The following is a 21714-nucleotide window of genomic DNA, read 5'->3' on the forward strand; positions in this document are numbered from 1 at the left end:
TACAAAACTAGCCACTTGGTATATAATGAATTCGAATACATGGTTTATTTTGGTGCGAGACTAAAAAAGCCAAGATGACGAGGCTGTCGTATTCACGAATAAAGTTTATCTGGCAGTATACCATAGTTATTAAAATCAAGTACAGATTAAGTTACTAATCCTTAGTTCTTTCACTAATTGTTAGCATAATGCACAGGCAGGTATATGATTGTGTGATTATGAATCCAACAAAATACAAAACAGATCACAGATTGTTCATGGGTTTAATAAAAAAAATAAAACACAATACGTATAAAAGTTCAACGATCAAAAATATTTCCTTTGATTTGTTTTTGAGCTCCGTCACACCACGACGTTTTGACCAGTGTATCTTGTATGTATGGAACAATCAGAACGTTACATGGAATATTGGCGAATTTGTCGAAACCACGAACTGCCATTAATTAATAATGGTTGAGCAATCTCTCTTCTATCCTACAGAGTGTTGGAACTGTCCAAAGTCCATGGTACCACAGACCAGAACCATATAAAATAGAGAATGAAAATGTATTTTCCCTTGACTAACTATTTTTCAGTGGATCGTTTAAATATGATTTTGCATACTAGGCATAAAGTTTAACATTGTACCATGGTTTGATATGACCAGTGTTCCACACTTATGTTTTAATATGAGTTTTGAGTTATACTTTCTTTGTATTATCATTACAAAACACACATGTAAGACATTTCTGTGACACAATACAATAGTACTTTATAAACCATACAATAAATTTGTACGAGTCACATTCAGATTGTGGCGCAGGTCAACAATGTCTCATTCAAAATTGTGGAAACAAAATTCAAACTTCTTGTCTACATTATACAATCATAACACATTAAAAGTAACAGTTACACGTAGTTTAATGTTATGAACGATTTTTTTTAAATTCTTGGAATTGTTTTTCCTGGATTTTATCAGGTTTTCCCGATAATTTTTTTTTTGAAACTATACCACTATAACATTGCGGTTAATGATATACAAAAGTGATCAAATCAAACATGTTAGTTAAAAGATCAATTACTGCCAAATCTGTTAGTTAGAGTTAAACACACACGTACATAAATAAAACTTAATATTTGAGTTAAAATTTAATATACACAGACACTACCAATAAATAGTTTTGTATTTTATCCAAAAAATAGATAAATAAAATATGTAAAAAAAAAACCGTTTGTTTACAGTATATAATTGAATTAGATTATCAAATGAAAAAAAAACTATATTCTCAAAGGAGGGGTATCATGTTGGGCCGTTTTATGATAAGCAAAATATTTTTCATGAAGATTACTTTGGGTCAACTGCATATTGTATGTCAGTCACAACATTCAATTTTATTTGCGCTTATGGTAATGTTAGGAACAAAATGGTCAATAATGATGTTTTCATTGTTTACGTCCTAATTATAATTATATGCATTGTATATGTATAAATATTTCAGAAGAAATATTATATTTGAATTATTTGCTTGCAAATCATGGGACGTGAAATTGAGTTCAGAAAGCAGATGGAAAATTTAAAACGTAGATCCCAGTGACCTATTAAGTATTTGTTCTATTTCATAATTAAAAACAATAGTTTCAAACTTTCATTCTATAACACACTATTGATGCTAAGTGCTACATTTTGATCTTGACATGACCTAGTTATGATGCTTACATCTTAAGATTTCCATAGGTCACATTTAATTATAAGCGTTATAAAAGTTGATGTGGGCTGTTCCGTTATTTAAGTCTGTTAATTATTTAAAGAATTCCAGGCACCCCCTGTACTACCAGTAGGATGTCAGAATTGTGCCTATTGCATGATTGTAAAAGGGGACTTTGGTATCTTAATCTCGTGATTACCTATATAACTAGATCAAAACACTTTCATTTTTCAAACATTGATAGCCTGACATTGATGTTTAGCATGCTATGTGGATTTTGGTTCATTTAAGATAAATACTTCCTATGTCACAGTAGTCCGCTAAACCTGACTACATTATTAGTTTCTTCTATTGTCATTTAAAATATTTAAAATTTTAAAAATATCCAGTACATGGCCTAATTAGTTCCTCTTCACCAAAGATATAGATTTATAATTAAAATGGTAAAGTTCATATCCCGGTTATGGCAGCCTTTTACAGTCAAATAGTATATACTGATTTTTTCATGTATTATCCAGTCTATTTTTAAGCAGTTAAGGTATGGTGATGAAACAAAATCTTCGGGTAGAATGTTCCACAGCTTCGCTGTTGTTTTGAAATAGTTACTAAATAAAAGTTTCCTTGATTACTGTGGGAATATCATTGTTGTATTTTCTCTGCTACTATGCCTACCAAGGGGTAGTTGTAACATTATTCCATAATTTTAAGAAAGTACACGACTCTTTATCATGGATGTCCTTTGTTATTTTGTGTAACTCAATGATATGTCCTCTAATCCTTCTATCAACAGCGTTGGAAAATTTAGGTCATATTTTTGACAGATTTATCTCCGTCACCATACCATGTGACCCTCTGAGGTTAAGTAAAGGTTCCCATTCGGTGCTAAATATAACCACAAGATGCTTCCCTTTTCATTATTTTTATAATTCAGGGTGTGGTGGTGGTGAAAGGTGAAAGGGGGGATTTCATTTGAGAATCTGTTCTTGGATATACTTTGCATAATCATTATGGTCCTTTTTTGTCAAGGATCATTGTAGACCTTGGTCTTTGTATATAGAAATTAAAAAAAAAACGATAACAAAATTATTACATGTATTAATCTTAAACTCCTGTCTATGATTTTAGAAATAAAACAACCTATCAAAACTGTCTCCTATATAGAAACGAACAAAACATTTTAGTCCAATCAGTTAAATGACTGACAAAATAAAACAATAGAAAAAATATTGTTTTAAATAAATTACATATGTAATGCCCAATATACATATATATAATATACAACTAAAGGTATATCAACCTGATTATAAAAGAAATGGCTATGGCTGTAAAATCTAGGGAAGAAGATATCCTATCCTGTCATATATAATACAGCACCAACAGCGCATTAGCAAACGTAGTGAATTGTGATTTGGACAGAAATTGGCATTTACTTGTGTTTACCTAATAATGATTGATTTTTATTTGTTTTCATACTAAATCCGACTTTCTGATTGGCGGATAATTTTTCTTCATATACTATGAAGAAAAAATCTGAGAATGGTGCGAAAACCCGACGTATCCATGACGTCACAATAGAGACGTCGATGTTGGGTATTGATTTAGTAAAAACAATCAATTGGGAAATCAATAGAATCGTACGTTTAAACATATATCATATCGCCAATTAGTCTGCAAAATTAATTATAAGCATTATATCTTTTGTGAGAATCCGCTACGCGGATTCACAAAGTGTCCAAACAAAATTTCTTTCATAACCCGATGAAGTTAAAAAATAGTGACATCAATGCTTAAATGGTCAATCAAACAGCATTATTTTAGTAGCAAGTGTGTACTGATCATATGGACAAAGTAATAAGGCATTTCATCGGATGAAATAAATTACAAAATATTTATACTCAAGACTTACTTGATAAGTTTGATGCATGTATGAAAAAACTCAAGGTCACCTAAGTACGGATACAAAATGAAAACAAAGACGTATAAACACTATATACTAGCCCATCAGACTCTTGAAGTCAGTCAGCGACTTTATCAATTTGACTTTTTAATCAATGAAAAGTATTTAATTCCATTACATCTGTAAATTCAGAAATTTTTGAAGTTTTAGCCCTTTACCCCCATCCCTCTGGGTATAAGGATATGAGGTTAAAATGTTATCTTCAACTAATAATTATAGTCATTGACAAGTTTTACCCATTTCCGATGAAAATTAAGCAAATGATGCTCATAAATGTGTTTTCCTGTATAAATTATAAATTTGACCCCCTCCTCAAGGAAAAGTCTGACACCCCAGGACCATGAATTCATAGTTTTGTACCGGATTCTGAAGAAGATTTTTGAAATTTCATTCAATTTTACATGTACCCCTTAAGGCTTCTCCCACAGCCCCCTGGGTTTTGGACCAAATAATTCACAATCTTGATTAGTCTTAAAAGGTTTGTGCAAAATCTCATTTATTTTGAGAGGAAGTCGAATATATAAATCATTTCCGGATACACGACGAACGACGACTGACAACATGCCATTATAATAATTCTTGAGATTTCGTCTAATATCAAAACAATATTATGTTAAGGAAAGTGAAAATTGAGTACAAATATGTGGGAAGCTATCTTTTCATATTTCCCCGCGTTCCATTTCAATCAACTTGGCACCATCTCCAACATTGACTTGGAGATTTTTCTCTCTGTTGCAGCAACACCATCCACATGTCACACATATAGGTTTATTATCAGTCTCCTTTTCGTCAGGTCGCGGAGATGTCCTGTTCTTCAAAGTTTTGTAAAATAAATCTTTCTGTTTTTCCGTGGCCTCTTTTTCAGGTCGTTTAACATGCACTAATAACTTGGAAAGTAAAAATGCGTTTTTCAGTGCAGCTGGTACTTTCTCGTTCCTGTCAATAATTGTCAGGTATCTCAGTGAAATATCGTCATTTTTGTATGAACACGACACACGAGAATCAATCTCTCTGAAGCGCTTTCCATTAGAAAAGTCAGGAAGAATTACGAAATGAGTGCTGAAACCTTTAAATGGACTATGGCATTCCGCTGGAACCGAAAAAAAGTAAAATGATAGTACATGTTATTCATATTACATGTAAGTACTTCCTGCATTATAAGGGAAAGCGGGGGATAAATATACATACACTTAATTATTTGAAATGAGCCTTGAACTATTGTCCATCAACAACTCAGACACTTTCTCACACTCCGATTCCTCTCAGTCCTAATGACCCGATGTGTTGTCATGGTCATCTCGACTACTTTGAACAATTAATTATAACCTCTAAACTATTTTTAATTTCTCTACTACTACCTCACAAGTCACCAATAGTATATTAAATGCAACAATTAATCCTGAAATCAAATTAGCACAAAGGTGAAACATTTACATTTATACTAAGAATAGGCACAATAATTTAGAAAACCCTATATGATATAAAATGTACTATGATATCGTTGTCCATAATGCCCTACCTTGCCCTGGCTGACAAAGATCAAAATCTAAGGATGTTGACACTTCATATTGCTCTATGAATTCGTTTGCTATCTCCAATGCTAGCTCACGATCCTCACAGATGCCATCTTTATTGATCATTTCCTCATCATCAAAATGTATTAATAGCTTATTGTTGTATACTTTTGTTGGATCTGCAATCATAGCAAAAATCAGTAATTAGGAATTCTGTACAGTTACAAGCTAACCGATATTTACATTATATATCATTGACTTCTTAGGTAACATCTGTGTGTTCATCCACATATCACATATATAATAATAATTATATTAATAAAAAGCTAACCAAATTTTTACAATATACAATAAAAATTATGTAAAAACATTACTCATTTTTCATAAAAAATGATACGAGCAGCCATTTAAAACGTCATAATATACACGTGCATATCAAAAGATCTCCAATACTTAAAATGACATGCGTATCAATTTATTAGTAAACGTTTCTGTCATAATATGCGTGCCCCTGTCCTTTAGCTGAGGTGACTAAGATTACATTTTACGGTCTCGGAATATCAGTTGAAACTGCTTATTTTATGTTGTTCTGATGTTCATACACATGTTCAGAGAAATATAACTGTCGAAAACAGATATATCTAGATCTTATATGTCTTTCTGCTGTAAAAAATATGAATATTTCTGAAAATTCAGTTGCAATCATAATCTAGCTTATAAAAGTGAATGTTGACGCCCTAAAATTCTGAAATACTTCGTAATTGTGATTCAGTACTTTGATTATTCTACAATATATAGGTAATACAATCAGATTGGGCTTTATATTTAATGTGAAAAATGAGCATTAAATAAGATACGGTAATCACTTTCTTTGTTATCTTAATTTTATGATTGAAAAGGGCTGTGGTGCAACCTTGGTGTAGTATTGTTAAAAATAGACTTTGCCTCACTAAGACCTTTAAACGACAAATTTACCGGTCCACGATTTTCTCAAATTTTCACAATACTTTCTACAGGTAATGAGCCAACTTTTTAGATAATATTTTTTGGTTCACTCAAGCTGGAAGTGGTTGAATCCCATTTGCAATAATTGACATATTTCTAATCATAATATGTAATTATTTATACATAGAAAAGAATAGAGTTTGATGACATAAAACATGATTTTGATATCGTTTTGGATCAAAAAGGGAACCCTGTCATACACCTCTACAGGGCAATTTTAATTTGGCCATAGGACAGGCCCCTGGGACCTTTTGGATTTTTTAAACGTATCCCAAGGGCTTGCATTAATGTTCCTGCATATAACATTTAGTTTTAATAAAATTGTTTTGTGGGCCCATTGTTCGTGAAAGCGGTCCTTTAATAAAAATGTGTTAAAATCTAGCTTTGTAATTTTTTATATTGTACATTGTAATGATATAATTGCAAAACATCTAACCTTGAATATAACTGGCTATGATCAGTACATGTATAGGGTATTTACCGTGAAAATAATGTGAATTGACATAAAGTCTGATGGTCCTGTGGTAACATCTCATAATGAAAACAGCTATGACAACAATCACCAGAAACAGCAAAGGAACAGCAATGAATATCACCGGGAATGGAAGTTCTCTCTTTACCACGTCAACTGCAACAGTATATAGTACGGTAATTTGTTTAACCAATGTGATTAAGAAACAACCATCATACCATTACATACAAGTGTGATACAGATAAGAACAGAATATATTATACTTAAAAAATTTGATAATTACACGGACATAAGGCTACATTATTTGTGTTTATCATTTCAGAAAAAAATAACATGAATCTATTTAATGTGGCAAAGACTAATCGTCAAAAACAATTTTACTGAGTATACAAAAATCTGAAATCGCAGTCTTCTATTTATATGCCTATCTTTTTAAAAGCAACACAATTTGGAGTTTAACATAAAAAATAAAGCAAACAAGGGCCCAATGGGCCCGAATCGCGCACCTGCAATCTTGAAATCATACATGGTTCATACTTAACAAATAGAGTAAATACGAATTTATATCTTCCCTAAGAACATCAGAGGCCTCTTTGCCTCTTGGTTATTAAAAAGAAGTCGTTTAAAGATTTTAGCCTATTTGACCCCTGTGACCTTGAATGAAGGTCAAGGTCATTCTTTTGAACAAACTTGGTAGCCCTTGATCCCAGCATGCCACAGGCCCAATATCAGGTCCCCATGCCTTTTGGTTGTTAAGAAGAAGTCTGTTAAAGATTTTAGCCTTTTTGACCCCTCTGACCTTGAATGGAAGTTAAGGTCATTCATTTGAGCAAACATTGTAGTCCTTCATCCCAGCATACCACAGGCCCAATATCAGGTCCCTAGGCCTCTTGGTTATTAGGAAGTTGTTTAAAGATTTTCATCTATTTGACCCCTGTGACCTTGAATGAATGTCAAGGTCATTTATTTGAACAAACTTGGTATTCATTTATTCCAGCATGCCACATGCCTAATATCAGGTATCTAGCCCTCTTGGTTACGAAGGAGAAGTTGTTTAAAGTTTATAGCCTATTTGACCCCTGTGACCTTGAATGGAAGTCAAGGTCAGTCATTTGAACAAACTTTGTAGCCTTGATCCCAGCATGCCACAGACTCAATATATCAGGTCCCTAGGCCTCTTGGTTATTAAGATGAAGTCATTTAAAGATTTTAGCCTTTTTGACCCCTGTGATCTTGAATAAAGGTCAAGGTCATTCATTTGAACAAACTTGGTAGCCCTCCATCCCAGCATGCCACATGCCCATTAGGTCTCTAGTCCTCTTGGTTATTAAGAAGTCATTTAAAGATTATAGCCTTTTTGATCCCTGTGACCTTAAATGAAAGTCAAGGTCATTCATTTGAACAAACTTGGTAGCCCTCTATCCCAGTATGTCACAGGCCTAATATCAGGTTCCTAGGCCTCTTGGTTTTATTAAAAAAAGTCGTTTAAAGATTTTAGCCTATATGACCCTTGTGACCTTGAATGAAAGTCAAGGTCATGCATTTGTATTAAACAAGCTTTATGTCCTTCATCCCAGCATTTACAATGCCAAAAATCGGGTCTCTACGCCTCTTGGTTATGAAGCAGAAGTCTTAACAAGATATTTCAGCCTATTTGACCCCTGTGACCTTAAATGAAGGTCAAGGTCATTCATTTGAACAAACTTGGTAGCCCGTCATCCCAGCATGTCACAGGCCCAATTTCAGGTCTATAGGCCTCTTGGTTATTTAGAAGAAGTCTGTTAAAGATTTTCACCTATTTGACCCCTACCTTGAGTGAAGGTCAAGTTCATTCATTTGAACAAACTTGGTAGCCCTTGGTTCCAGCATGCCACAAGCCTAATATCAGGTCCCTAGGCTCTTTGGTTTTTATGAAGAAGTCGTTTAAAGATTTTAGCCTATTTGGCCCGTGACCTTGAATAAAGGTCAAGGTCATTCATTTGAACAAACTTGGTGGCCCTCTATCCCAGTATGTCACAGGCCTAATATCAGGTTCCTAGGCCTCTTGGTTATTAAAAAGAAGTTGTTTAAAGATTTTAGCCTATTTGACCCTTGTGACCTTGAATGAAAGTCAAGGTCATGCATTTGAACAAGCTAGGTAGTCCTTCAACTCAGCATGCTATAAGTCAAATTTCAGAACTCTAGGTCTCCAAGTTTTGGAGAAGAAGTTGTTTAAATGGAAAAGTTGACGCCGGACGGAAGGACAGACGGACGGCCATACGACGGACAGACGGCGGACGCTGCACCATAGCATAAACTCACTTGCCTTTCTTTAAAAGAAATGAAATTATGTTAACTCTGAAAGCACCCCAAACCCTATAAGTGCTCTCCATGTCATCTTTGGCTTTGAGGCCTGACCACGAATGACCTTAAAACTTCTTTGTCTTACTTCTTTTCATTCAAAATGATTTGTCACTCTGTTTATGCAATTATTCTGTGTAACTATGGAATTAAGATTTGAGTTCTCCGACAGAAAAGCCTTTCGTTTGCTTATGTTCTCATTTAGTATTATGAAAAAGGCCGATCAGGTAGGTAAAGGGAGACAATCAAGTTTGTACCTTGAATTTTAACTCCATCACCCCTGAAGACAAACTAGACCAGTTCATTGTGAAATTTCAGCAGTGAATGAGTAACGTTATCTTTTACCTCTTCTGATGTGTAGTGGGTATCTGGTATCTGCCACAATGCACACAAAGTTATCTCCGAAATCTCCCTTCTGTATGTCGCGTATCCTCAGCTTAGTAGTAATATACCGCCCTGCATTACTGCAAAAGAAAATAATAATAAGTTGAAAGTTTATGACTTAATACTCAAATAAACAGATGTCCAGTCAAACTTGTCTGTAAAGACCAACCAAAGGACTAAGACAAATTAATCTTTAAAAGCCAAATAGTCTTTATACAGCCTACATGTCAAATTGTGTTGGAAATTTACCATTCTGGATCCAAAGTGGTTAAAATATCAAAAATTAAAACAAACGGTCTTTATACTGGGTTTGTCACTATAGGCAGGTTTCACTGTACAACACTAACATGTTCTAACCTTAAACTGACAAAGATATCTGCACTTCTGGTGAGGGCCTTACAGCTTGCATGCACAGAACAGTTATATAACATTATATCAACACTACAGTACCATCATGTCACGATATTAACATTTAAATCTATGTACATCACATCATGCAGTTAACATTGCCATGTATCCATGGTTTTTGCCAGCCATTTTGGGAAAAGGACCCTAAGCAAGAATTAGGAAAATGTCATTGGTGTTTTTTCAAAATTGGGAAAATATAAAAAGTATAACTTTAATAATATTTTTATAATTTTGAAAAGTTCTGGAAAAAATATATGATCTTTGCGAAGTGCCTTCAAATTTTACACGATATTGATATTATTTTTGTAGCTTTTAACAATATTTGGGGATTTTAACTAAATTTTACCACTATTGGGAAAACATTGACTGAATTTTGGAAAATACAGTGCTATTTTTAATTTGAGAATGGGTCCTTTCACGGGACCCTACAAAAGTCTGGTAAAAACTCTGGTATCTATATGCAATGTCAACTGTAAATACCTCAGAAAATGAACAGTTTAATTAATTCACAAGCAACTATTTACTCTCTTGAGAGTGAGACTAATAGAATCTTTCACCCTCTTTGGGGTGAGACAAGAGAATCTCAATCCGAGGGGTAGGATTCTTAAGTTGTCAAACACAAAGCTTTGCCCTATTACCCCTTGCACCGCTTAATGTCTCTCATAAATGTGTCACTTATGCAAGCGAGGATGACGTGACCTCAATGAGTCGCCGTCTCGTGACGTCATTTCATTGTTGTCGTGACGTTATAATACTATTACCGGAACGTCATGATACTGTTGTCGTGACGTCATACCATTGTTGAGCACGTGCCATAATCTCGTGTAGCTTGTCTTTACCCTAGGGTGAGAGAGAAAAATCTCACACCGGTAAAACTGTGGATATCCCTGTCTGGGGTAAGAGAAAATGTAAATCTAAACCATTGGGCTAGGATTCTTATACCATATTCAATGCAGTTAGGCTTAACAAATTGTAACAGAGGAGAGAGGAGGAAGGACGTCGTAAAAATCATGTCATTTGGGATAAAATTGTGATTTTATACCAAGCTTTATACAGACTGTGAGTTTTAAAACATTGTTTAAATTATGGGATGGGATGTATGACTTAACTCCTTCAGACAATGAGAGGGTTACTTATAGAGGGAAGGGCGTCTTAGAGGGAAGGGCGCTTATACGGGATGGCCGCCAAATACGGTTGATATGGTAAGTTGTCAAATTAAGCATGATGCTTAAATTGTCTTATGTATGACAACGTAAGTATCATACTACTTAGGTTAAGATTTCCCTGTCTTACACTCAAAGGATAAAAAAATAATTAAACAAGTGCCTCCAAGAGAGATGATGAGAAAGGACAGGATGGGCATTAGCTTTGATTGGATGGATGTGGTTAAAAACATTATGTACCATTTTATTTTGAGGCTTGGTATTGCTATAACTATGCTCCCTTAGCAGGGATGTCAGTTCTCAGTACTCACCTGATAACAGATTCTACATGGTACCTGGTCCCTTCCAGATCGGAAACCTTTGTGTAATTATTCCCCAACCGTAAATACCAGTCAGCTGTGAAGGGCTCGGAATGTTCACATCCATAATCTGCCACGCATGAACTATTCACAGTCCGACCCAAATCTGTGAGCACGGTTTTCGTGGTATGAACACGCACATTCTCCCCTTTAGAACATTCTGTATAATATATATATATATATATATATATATAACACTTGGTCTTAAATTAATTACTTTGAATTTTAAAAACAACTGACTATAGAATTTGCTGTCAATGTAATTCAAATGAATAGTCTTTATCATAGTAATGATTAAATATTGTACTGAAAATGACAAGGTCAGTATTTAAATCAAAGGAGACTCATAAACATGGCGTCACTTTGAGAAAAATCTAGTGAAAATAAGAGAGAAAATGTTTGGTAATAATTGATGAAAGTGATTAAGTATTATACAAACAGTCAATAGAAACAGAATAATCTCAAAGAAAACAAGTACTGATTGTAATGGACACCATTACATAGTCCCCCAAACGCATCCCCAATTGCAACAAATCAAGAATGCAGTTGCACAGTGTATATGGACATCTTGTGAGAATTTTGATGTACTTTTATATAGTAATTCAGGTTCTCCTAAAATGTATATAACTTACATAACTCGGTGGTCATGACACAGGACCTGGTCATGCCTTGTACCTGCGTAAATTTTAAGTTAAAACCCCCATTTACCAATTTTCAATGAATTGCTGACGAAAAATTGAAAACAGAAAGTTGGCCCAGCGACAATCTTATAAATTGTTTATCATATTGATCAGTATCCCTTAATACCCCTATATTCTAATTTTTATTGAAATCAGAGACCAAAATATAAAAAAGGAAGTTAGTCCAGCGGCCATCTTGGAATACCAAAAATCTTTATGAAAATCTCTTTATGTTGTTCACCATCCCTTAAGACCTCTGTAGACCAATTTTCATTGAGATCGGAGATCGAAACCTGATGAACAGGAAATGAGCCAGCGGCCATCTTGGAATACCAAAATCTTTTCGAAAACGTTTGCATGTTCTTCGCCATCCCTAAATAATCCTATAGACCAATTTTCATTGAGATTGGGGACCGAAACCTGAAAACAGGAAGTGGGCCAGCGGCCATCTTTGAATACCAAAATCTTTACAAAAATGTTTGCATGTTGTTCGCCATCCCTTAAAACCCCCATATACAAATTTTCATTGAGATAGAAGACCGAAACCTGAAAACAGGAAGTGGGCCAGCGGCCATCTTGGAATACTAAAATCTTTACGAAAATGTTTGCATGTTGTTCGCCATCCCTTAAAACCCCTACATACCAATTTTCTTTGAGATCGGAGACCGAAACCTGAAAACAGGAAGTGGGCCAGCGGCCATCTTGGATTACCAAAATCTTAACAAAAATGTTTGCATGTTGTTCGCCATCCCTTTAAACCTCTATAGACCAATTTTCATTGAGATAGAAGACCGAAACCTGAAAACAGGAAGTGGGCCAGCGGCCATCTTGGAATACTAAAATCTTCACAAAAATGTTTGCATGTTGTTCGCCATCCCTTAAACCCCTACAGACCAATTTTCTTTGAGATCGGAGACCAAAACCTGAAAACAGGAAGTGGGCCAGCAGCCATGTTGGAATACCAAAAATCTTCACGAAAATGTTTTCATGATGTTCACCATCCCTTAAAACCCCTATAGACCAATTTTCATTGAGATCGAAGACCAAAATCTGAAAACAGGAAGTGGGCCAGCGGCCATCTTGGAATACTAAAATCTTCACAAAATTGTTTGCATGTTGTTCGCCATCCCTTAAAACCCCTACAGACCAATTTTCTTTGAGATCGGAGACCGAAACCTGAAAACAGGAAGTGGGCCAGCAGCCATCTTGGAATACCAAAAATCTTCACGAAAATGTTTTCATGATGTTCGCCATCCCTTAAAACCCCTATAGACCAATTTTCATTGAGATTGGAGACCGAAACCTGAAAACAGGAAATGGGCCCTGGCGGCCATCTTGGACTTCCGGTCCCGAAAAAAACCCTTTATGCACCACCCCACACCCTATAGAGTCTGTCTACCAAGTTTCATGATCATCAGCCCAGCAGTTTCTGAGAAAAGCTGCGGAAACCCGCGCGGCGGAAGAAAGTGGAAGAAATAAGAATAAAAATAATAATAAAAAGAATAATTAACTTACATTATATATAATAATAATAATAAAAATACCGTAAGAAGTTTCTTCATAATTCCAATTGTTCTGAAATCAGAACGATTTTTTAAGTGTTCCAGCAAAATTAATGTAGGCCTAGTGTAACTTGCTTACTTTTGGAGAAAATTGACTTTTTGTGCCCCTATTTCCCTGATTCAAATATTCACTTTTGCCATACTTGGAAGGTCTTTTTCACTACGGTGTTTCCCGTTGAAAACAAGCGTTCTGACGCCTTTCGCGGGTAAAGTTCATTTTACGAATTTAAAGTCATCAAAAGAAGCGGAACGATATCAAGAAACAATGCATTTTCAGCTCTAATATCGACATTAGGTCGGACACAGAACTTGATACCGGATAATAAGAATTTCCTGTAATAGTTGCAATAGGAAAATATTACTATGTCAGTAAATAAATGTTTAATTTCTTTCGTTTGATTCAATTTCTAAATTTGATGACTTGATCCCGAACATTCCAGTGACGTCACTTTTAGTAGGAGTGAATGAAACGGCAGTCAGTCCCGCCAAACAGTGACGTCACAACCACCGGAATGACGTCGCTTACATATTTCCCGCGGTAGTAAAAAGGAGTACCTACTCATTTGGTTTTGTGAATGCATCTTTTCTTGATCATCAAAGAAGCGTGTAAATAACAAGCAATTTGCTTTCGTTTTGAATGCCATCTTATGTTTGTATAATGAAAAAGTTGCAGGATAAACGGAATACACGGTCAATATCTTACAATACAAGTTTTATTTTGGTGTCCACAGGGAAAACCGAGATGACTCGGCAAAACCTCCTCATCTCATCTCATCGCACAAACGATAGCAGTATCGCTATTAATTATAGCAAAACAAAAATGTCCAACGTTGAAAATATTGCAAGTACATTCATTATTTACATAAACCAGTAATAAGAATAATCATTTATTTCATCTAGACTAAATAATTTACAAATCCCATACACCGCCTGCAAGGAGACGTCATTGGCCTATCGCTACCAACGATGCTCTCGATCGTTGTCTTATATTATGTAACTTTTTATGGGATATTAAATCTAGATATATCTGTTTTCGACAGTTAAATTGCTATGAACATGTGTAAAACAAGCAGTCTCAACTGCTATTCGTTTGGGGGACATAATAATATATAATTTTAATTTTCATCAATTAATATGATATAATTTGACAAAATAAGAACCTTACCAAGAGATTGTTTGCTTGGTTTGTTTGGTTCTACTTACATATGTACCATACAACTCCAGTTCTATGGTTCTATTTACATATGTACCATACAACTCCAGTTCTATGGTTCTACTTACATATGTACCATACAACTCCAGTTCTATGGTTCTACTTACATATGTACCATGCAACTCCAGTTCTATGGTTCTACTTACATATGTACCATACAACTCCAGTTCTATGGCTCTACTTACATATGTACAATACAACTCCAGTTCTATGGTTTTACTTACATATGTACCACACAACTCCAGCTCTATGGTTCTACTTACATATGCACCACAAAACTCCAGTTCTATGGTTCTACTTACATATGTACCATACAACTCCAGCTCTATGGTTCTACTCACATATGTACCATACAACTCCAGCTCTATGGTTCTACTTACATATGAACCATACAACTCCAGTTATATGGTACTACTTACATATGAACCATACAACTCCAGTTCTATGGTTCTACTCACTTATGTACCATACAACTCCAGCTCTATGGTTCTACTCACATATGTACCATACAACTCCAGCTCTATGGTTCTACTTACATATGAACCATACAACTCCAGTTCTATGTTTCTACTCACATATGTACCATACAACTCCAGCTCTATGGTTCTACTTACATATGAACCATACAACTCCAGCTCTATGGTTCTACTTACATATGTACCATACAACTCCAGTTCTATGGTTCTACTTACATATGTACCATACAACTCCAGCTCTATGGTTCTACTCACATATGTACCATACAACTCCAGTTATATGGTTCTACTTACATATGAACCATACAACTCCAGTTCTATGGTTCTATTTACACATGTACCATACAACTCCAGTTATATGGTACTACTCACTTATGTACCATAGAGTTGTATGGTTCTACTTACATATGTACCATACAACTCCAGTTCTATGGTTCTACTTACATATGTACCATACAACTCCAGTTGTATGGTTCTGCTTACATATGTACCATACAACTCCAGTTCTATGGTACTACTCACATATGTACCACACAACTCTATTTCTATAGTCTTACTTACATATGTACCATACAACTCCAGTTCTATGGTTCTATTTACATATGTACCATACAACTCGAGTTTTATCGTTCTATTTATATATGTAACATACAACTCCAGTTTTATGGTTCTACTTACATATGTACCACACAACTCCATTTCTATGGTTCTACTTACATTTGTACTGGATACAACTCCAGTTGTAAGGTTCTACTTACATATGCACCACACAATTCCAGTTATATGGTTCTACTTACATATGTACCATACAACTCCAGTTCTATGGTTCTGCTTACATATGTACCATACAACTCCAGTTCTATGGTTCTACTTACATATGTACCACACAACTCCAGTTCTATGGTTCTACTTACATATGTACCATACAACTCCAGTTTTATGGTTCTACTTACATATGTACCATACAACTCCAGCTCTATGGTTCTACTTACATATGCACCACAAAACTCCAGTTCTATGGTTCTACTTACATATGTATCATACAACTCCAGTTCTATGGTTCTACTTACATATGTACCATACAACTCCAGTTCTATGGTTCTACTTATATATGTACAATACAACTCCAGTTCTATGGTTCTACTTTCATATGTACCATACAACTCCAGTTCTATGGTTCTACTCACATATGTACCATACAACTCCAGTTCTATGGTTCTACTTACATATGTACCATACAACTCCAGTTCTATGGTTCTACTTACATATGTACAATACAACTCCAGATCTATGGTTCTACTTACATATGTACCATACAACTCCAGTTCTATGGTTCTACTTACATATGTACCATACAACTCCAGTTCTATGGTTCTACTTACATATGTACCATACAACTCCAGTTCTATGGTTCTACTTACATATGTATAATACAACTCCAGTTTTATGGTTCTACTTACATATGTATCACATAACTCCAGTTCTATGGTTCTACTTACATATGTACCACACAACTCCAGTTCTATGGTTCTACTTACATATGCACCACAAAACTCCAGTTCTATGGTTCTACTTACATATGTACCATACAACTCCAGCTCTATGGTTCTACTCACATATGTACCATACAACTCCAGCTCTATGGTTCTACTTACATATGAACCATACAACTCCAGTTATATGGTACTACTTACATATGAACCATACAACTCCAGTTCTATGGTTCTACTCACTTATGTACCATACAACTCCAGCTCTATGGTTCTACTCACATATGTACCATACAACTCCAGCTCTATGGTTCTACTTACATATGAACCATACAACTCCAGTTCTATGTTTCTACTCACATATGTACCATACAACTCCAGCTCTATGGTTCTACTTACATATGAACCATACAACTCCAGCTCTATGGTTCTACTTACATATGTACCATACAACTCCAGTTCTATGGTTCTACTTACATATGTACCATACAACTCCAGCTCTATGGTTCTACTCACATATGTACCATACAACTCCAGTTATATGGTTCTACTTACATATGAACCATACAACTCCAATTCTATGGTTCTATTTACACATGTACCATACAACTCCAGTTATATGGTACTACTCACTTATGTACCATAGAGTTGTATGGTTCTACTTACATATGTACCATACAACTCCAGTTCTATGGTTCTACTTACATATGTACCATACAACTCCAGTTGTATGGTTCTGCTTACATATGTACCATACAACTCCAGTTCTATGGTACTACTCACATATGTACCACACAACTCTATTTCTATAGTCTTACTTACATATGTACCATACAACTCCAGTTCTATGGTTCTATTTACATATGTACCATACAACTCGAGTTTTATCGTTCTATTTATATATGTAACATACAACTCCAGTTTTATGGTTCTACTTACATATGAACACACAACTCCATTTCTATGGTTCTACTTACATATGTACTGGATACAACTCCAGTTGTATGGTTCTACTTACATATGCACCACACAATTCCAGTTATATGGTTCTACTTACATATGTACCATACAACTCCAGTTCTATGGTTCTGCTTACATATGTACCATACAACTCCAGTTCTATGGTTCTACTTACATATGTACCACACAACTCCAGTTCTATGGTTCTACTTACATATGTACCATACAACTCCAGTTTTATGGTTCTACTTACATATGTACCATACAACTCCAGCTCTATGGTTCTACTTACATATGCACCACAAAACTCCAGTTCTATGGTTCTACTTACATATGTATCATACAACTCCAGTTCTATGGTTCTACTTACATATGTACCATACAACTCCAGTTCTATGGTTCTACTTATATATGTACAATACAACTCCAGTTCTATGGTTCTACTTACATATGTACCATACAACTCCAGTTCTATGGTTCTACTCACATATGTACCATACAACTCCAGTTCTATGGTTCTACTTACATATGTACCATACAACTCCAGTTCTATGGTTCTACTTACATATGTACAATACAACTCCAGTTCTATGGTTCTACTTACATATGTACCATACAACTCCAGTTCTATGGTTCTACTTACATATGTACCATACAACTCCAGTTCTATGGTTCTACTTACATATGTATAATACAACTCCAGTTTTATGGTTCTACTTACATATGTATCACACAACTCCAGTTCTATGGTTCTACTTACATATGTACCACACAACTCCAGTTCTATGGTTCTACTTACATATGTACCATACAACTCCAGTTTTATGGTTCTACTTACATATGTACAATACAACTCCAGTTTTATGGTTTTACTTACATATGTACAATACAACTCCATTTCTATGGTTCTACTTACATATGTACAATACAACTCCAGTTCTATGGTTCTACGTACATATGTACCATACAACTCCAGTTCTATGGTTCTACTTACATATGTACCATAGAACTCCAGTTTTATGGTTCTACTTATATACATTTTTGTATGTACAATATAACTCCAGTTCTATGGTTCTACTTACATATGTACAATACATTCCAGTTCTATGTTTTTACTTTTGGTTTTATTAGTTTAACGTCGTATTTACAGCAAGTGTCATGTAAGGATGTGCCAGGTTTGTTGTTGGAGGAAAGTCGGAGTACCCAGAGAAAAACCACCTCAGTACCTGGCAACTGCCCCACATGGGATTGTAACTCTCATCCCAGAGTTGGATGGCTTGGGGTAATATGTCGGGACATCTTAACCTCTCGGGCACTGTGGCCCAATGGTTTTACTTACCATACAACTCCAGTTCTATGGTTCTACTTACCATACAACTCCATTTCCATTGTTCTACTTACCATACAACTCCAGTTCCATGGTTCGTGTAACAGATACAGATTTTCCACTGGCTTTACACTTGTAGGTGCCATTAGGATTACTGTAATCACTGAAGTAGTTTCCCCCATCCTCTAAATAGTAATCAATGTACGTTTTCAGGAGGGTCAGATTTTTCTTGTCCAGGCTCAGATAGACCGTTGGCTCCCAATTCAGACTATCTTCCTTTACAATGGGAACCCATGTGCCCCGGAGTTTGTAGTACCAGGAAATTGTGGTGAAGGTAGAGGAATCCACATCACAGTACAGATTGACTGCTAAACCTGTCTTCTGTACTATCTTACAAGGTTTGGAGGAGTATGAGTTATAACTCCACTGATCTGAAATAGAATTGACAATGGAAATTGTTTTATCAGTGTTATTGGGATCGTATATTGACTTTACTTTATAAGAACAGCATCATATGTGCCTATACATCTGTATATCTGAACGAGAACTCCATTGGATCTGTTGTCAGATTGAAGTAATGTTGAAAAACTTCCGACAAGCAATGTCATATTATATAGACACAACATATAATGTGTCAAAAGTTTCTTGTCATGCTAAACCTCTAAATTTGTAGGAGTATGTAAAACCTATTCTGGATATATACATGTTGTTATCTGCTTTTCACAAGATCTAAATATTTAGTACATGTATGTAGTCATACACAATGTACTATTAAACTCTTGATCACAATCGTCTTAGCCTGACCTTGACACTGTAGTAATGGCGACACACTGTGGATGATGCTGTACACAACAGCGAGACAGACACTGCTCACACAACTCTTCATCTCCTTCAGTGGCTAACACCATCATAACATGCTGTAATTGAAATCAACTGAGTGAATAAATTCAAACAAATAAGTGGGTTGTTTCTTTAAGTTAACAAGTCTCAACTATTATATATTTCTTCAGTTAATTGTCATGATCCAGAGCAAAGTCATATTGCTGGAAGCATGCATGTGTTTGATTGCTTCCTAGAATGTTAATGAGATACTGTACTTCATTTCAAGGTCAAATGTGTCACTACCTAATGCCCAATGGGCCTTAATGAACAACTGACAACCTCAGTACCAGCTGACGAGGAAATGGAATTTAAAATTACACATGTAATGATGTTTTTTTTTCAATTTAGTGACCAAAGACCATATAGTATCCATCTTTATATCGATTTTAGACAAATCAATGGTTTTTGAGTGATTTTATAAATAACTACACTTTTTATGCTGCTTTTCCTTTAAAAACAAATTAAGTAATCATTGGTAAAACTAGAGAAGAAGTTCAAAATGTGAAAAAGAATTACGGACAAAGCACAGCAGATGGCAGATGATGATGAACGAATCATCATGGCTTAAAATGGATAACTTTATTGAATCTAACAACAAACAATAATGTACAGATATATCTGTCTAGATAACCGTACATGTGTTGAAATTCAATAACAACAATCACCACAGATTTATTTCAGAACATTTTGCCCTGTACGTTGCTTTTTAATATTTTGTTCAAAGGTTAATAGAAATAAGCTATATCTATTATTAGATTTGATTTAAACAACCTATTTTATTTATCTTTTTTTTTTTAAATGATTAAAGTTTGTAGTCATTAAATCTACACGTACATTGACAAACCTTTATGGTGATCTTTAAAAGCACTTGTTTCCATTCCCTATTAGAATAATTCTAATGTATATATTCAAGATTTGCTGTAAATACACTGAAGTGCAACTTCATGTAGAATATGAAATTTGCACATCAAAAATCAATTCTAATTGAAACCAGTCAGGGTTAGTTGTTTTGAATCCCTTCTAAATGTATGTCAATCTACTTATTATCGCTAGACTATAAAGTTGGGCTATTGTATCCTACTTACATACATATACTAGGTCAATACCGTCTGCTAAATAATATAAGTATGCGTAGTGGATCTACTTACACAACCCTGTATCACACTTCCTGGTCTGATAGGCTACTAAATGTTTTTTTTTTCCGTTTTTATCTCTACACAACATTGTACACTGGTTCTACTGGAATCAAATGGAAATTTGCAGTCTTGGTGCCCTCTGCCTCGGTCTTTTTAAGCATTGTTCCTGTATCAATGAGAAATGGGTTTTCCCGAAAGATTTGCACATCCCACGCGTTTGGGGAATGCAAAACGAAAGTAGACAGTACGAATCAAGCTACAGTCCCGAGGAGTTCTGATTGTGTTAAATGTACAACCCGGAATACATCGATGCTTTTTATAAATGCTATGTCAAGTGTACATGTTTTAAACATCTTGTGATTCTCTGTGTAAAGAGATACATTTTTTTGTTGTACCTTGTGACGAACAAAAGTTCAGATGCCACTCCAACAATGATATACAAAATTGTTGAAAGACAAAATCTGCAATTACAATTGTAAGTCATGATAAGACATTTATATAACAACTGAAAGATGATCACAACATTCAATTACAGTATACATGTATCTACAACTCATGTGCATGCACTTCGTACATTGTTTTTATGTCTGTCATCTCGATTCATGTAGTTTCACATTTCAATGTGTTAAATAGAATTAAAGTTAATCGAATGGTATAATCATTCTTTACCCGTTAAAAGTTAATCTTTCGGGAAAGTGCAT

At 35.0% G+C, this 21714-nt stretch overlaps 1 protein-coding gene across 1 annotated transcript; it reads right to left on the minus strand.

The window, feature by feature from the left end:
• Window positions 1-249: 249 nt before the first annotated feature.
• LOC138308335 (uncharacterized) lies at window positions 250-21244 on the minus strand. Its single transcript, XM_069249326.1, has 8 exons — window positions 21026-21244; window positions 19800-19912; window positions 19070-19426; window positions 11240-11447; window positions 9319-9437; window positions 6643-6789; window positions 5162-5335; window positions 250-4732 (listed from the first exon to the last, which is right to left on the minus strand). Exons 2-8 carry the CDS (start codon window positions 19879-19881, stop codon window positions 4302-4304), a joined length of 1518 nt encoding a protein of 505 aa, XP_069105427.1. The 5' UTR covers window positions 19882-19912; window positions 21026-21244; the 3' UTR covers window positions 250-4301.
• Window positions 21245-21714: the final 470 nt, after the last annotated feature.

This window comes from Argopecten irradians, chromosome 14 (genome assembly GCF_041381155.1).
Source record: "Argopecten irradians isolate NY chromosome 14, Ai_NY, whole genome shotgun sequence".
NCBI classification, from domain to species: domain Eukaryota; kingdom Metazoa; phylum Mollusca; class Bivalvia; order Pectinida; family Pectinidae; genus Argopecten; species Argopecten irradians.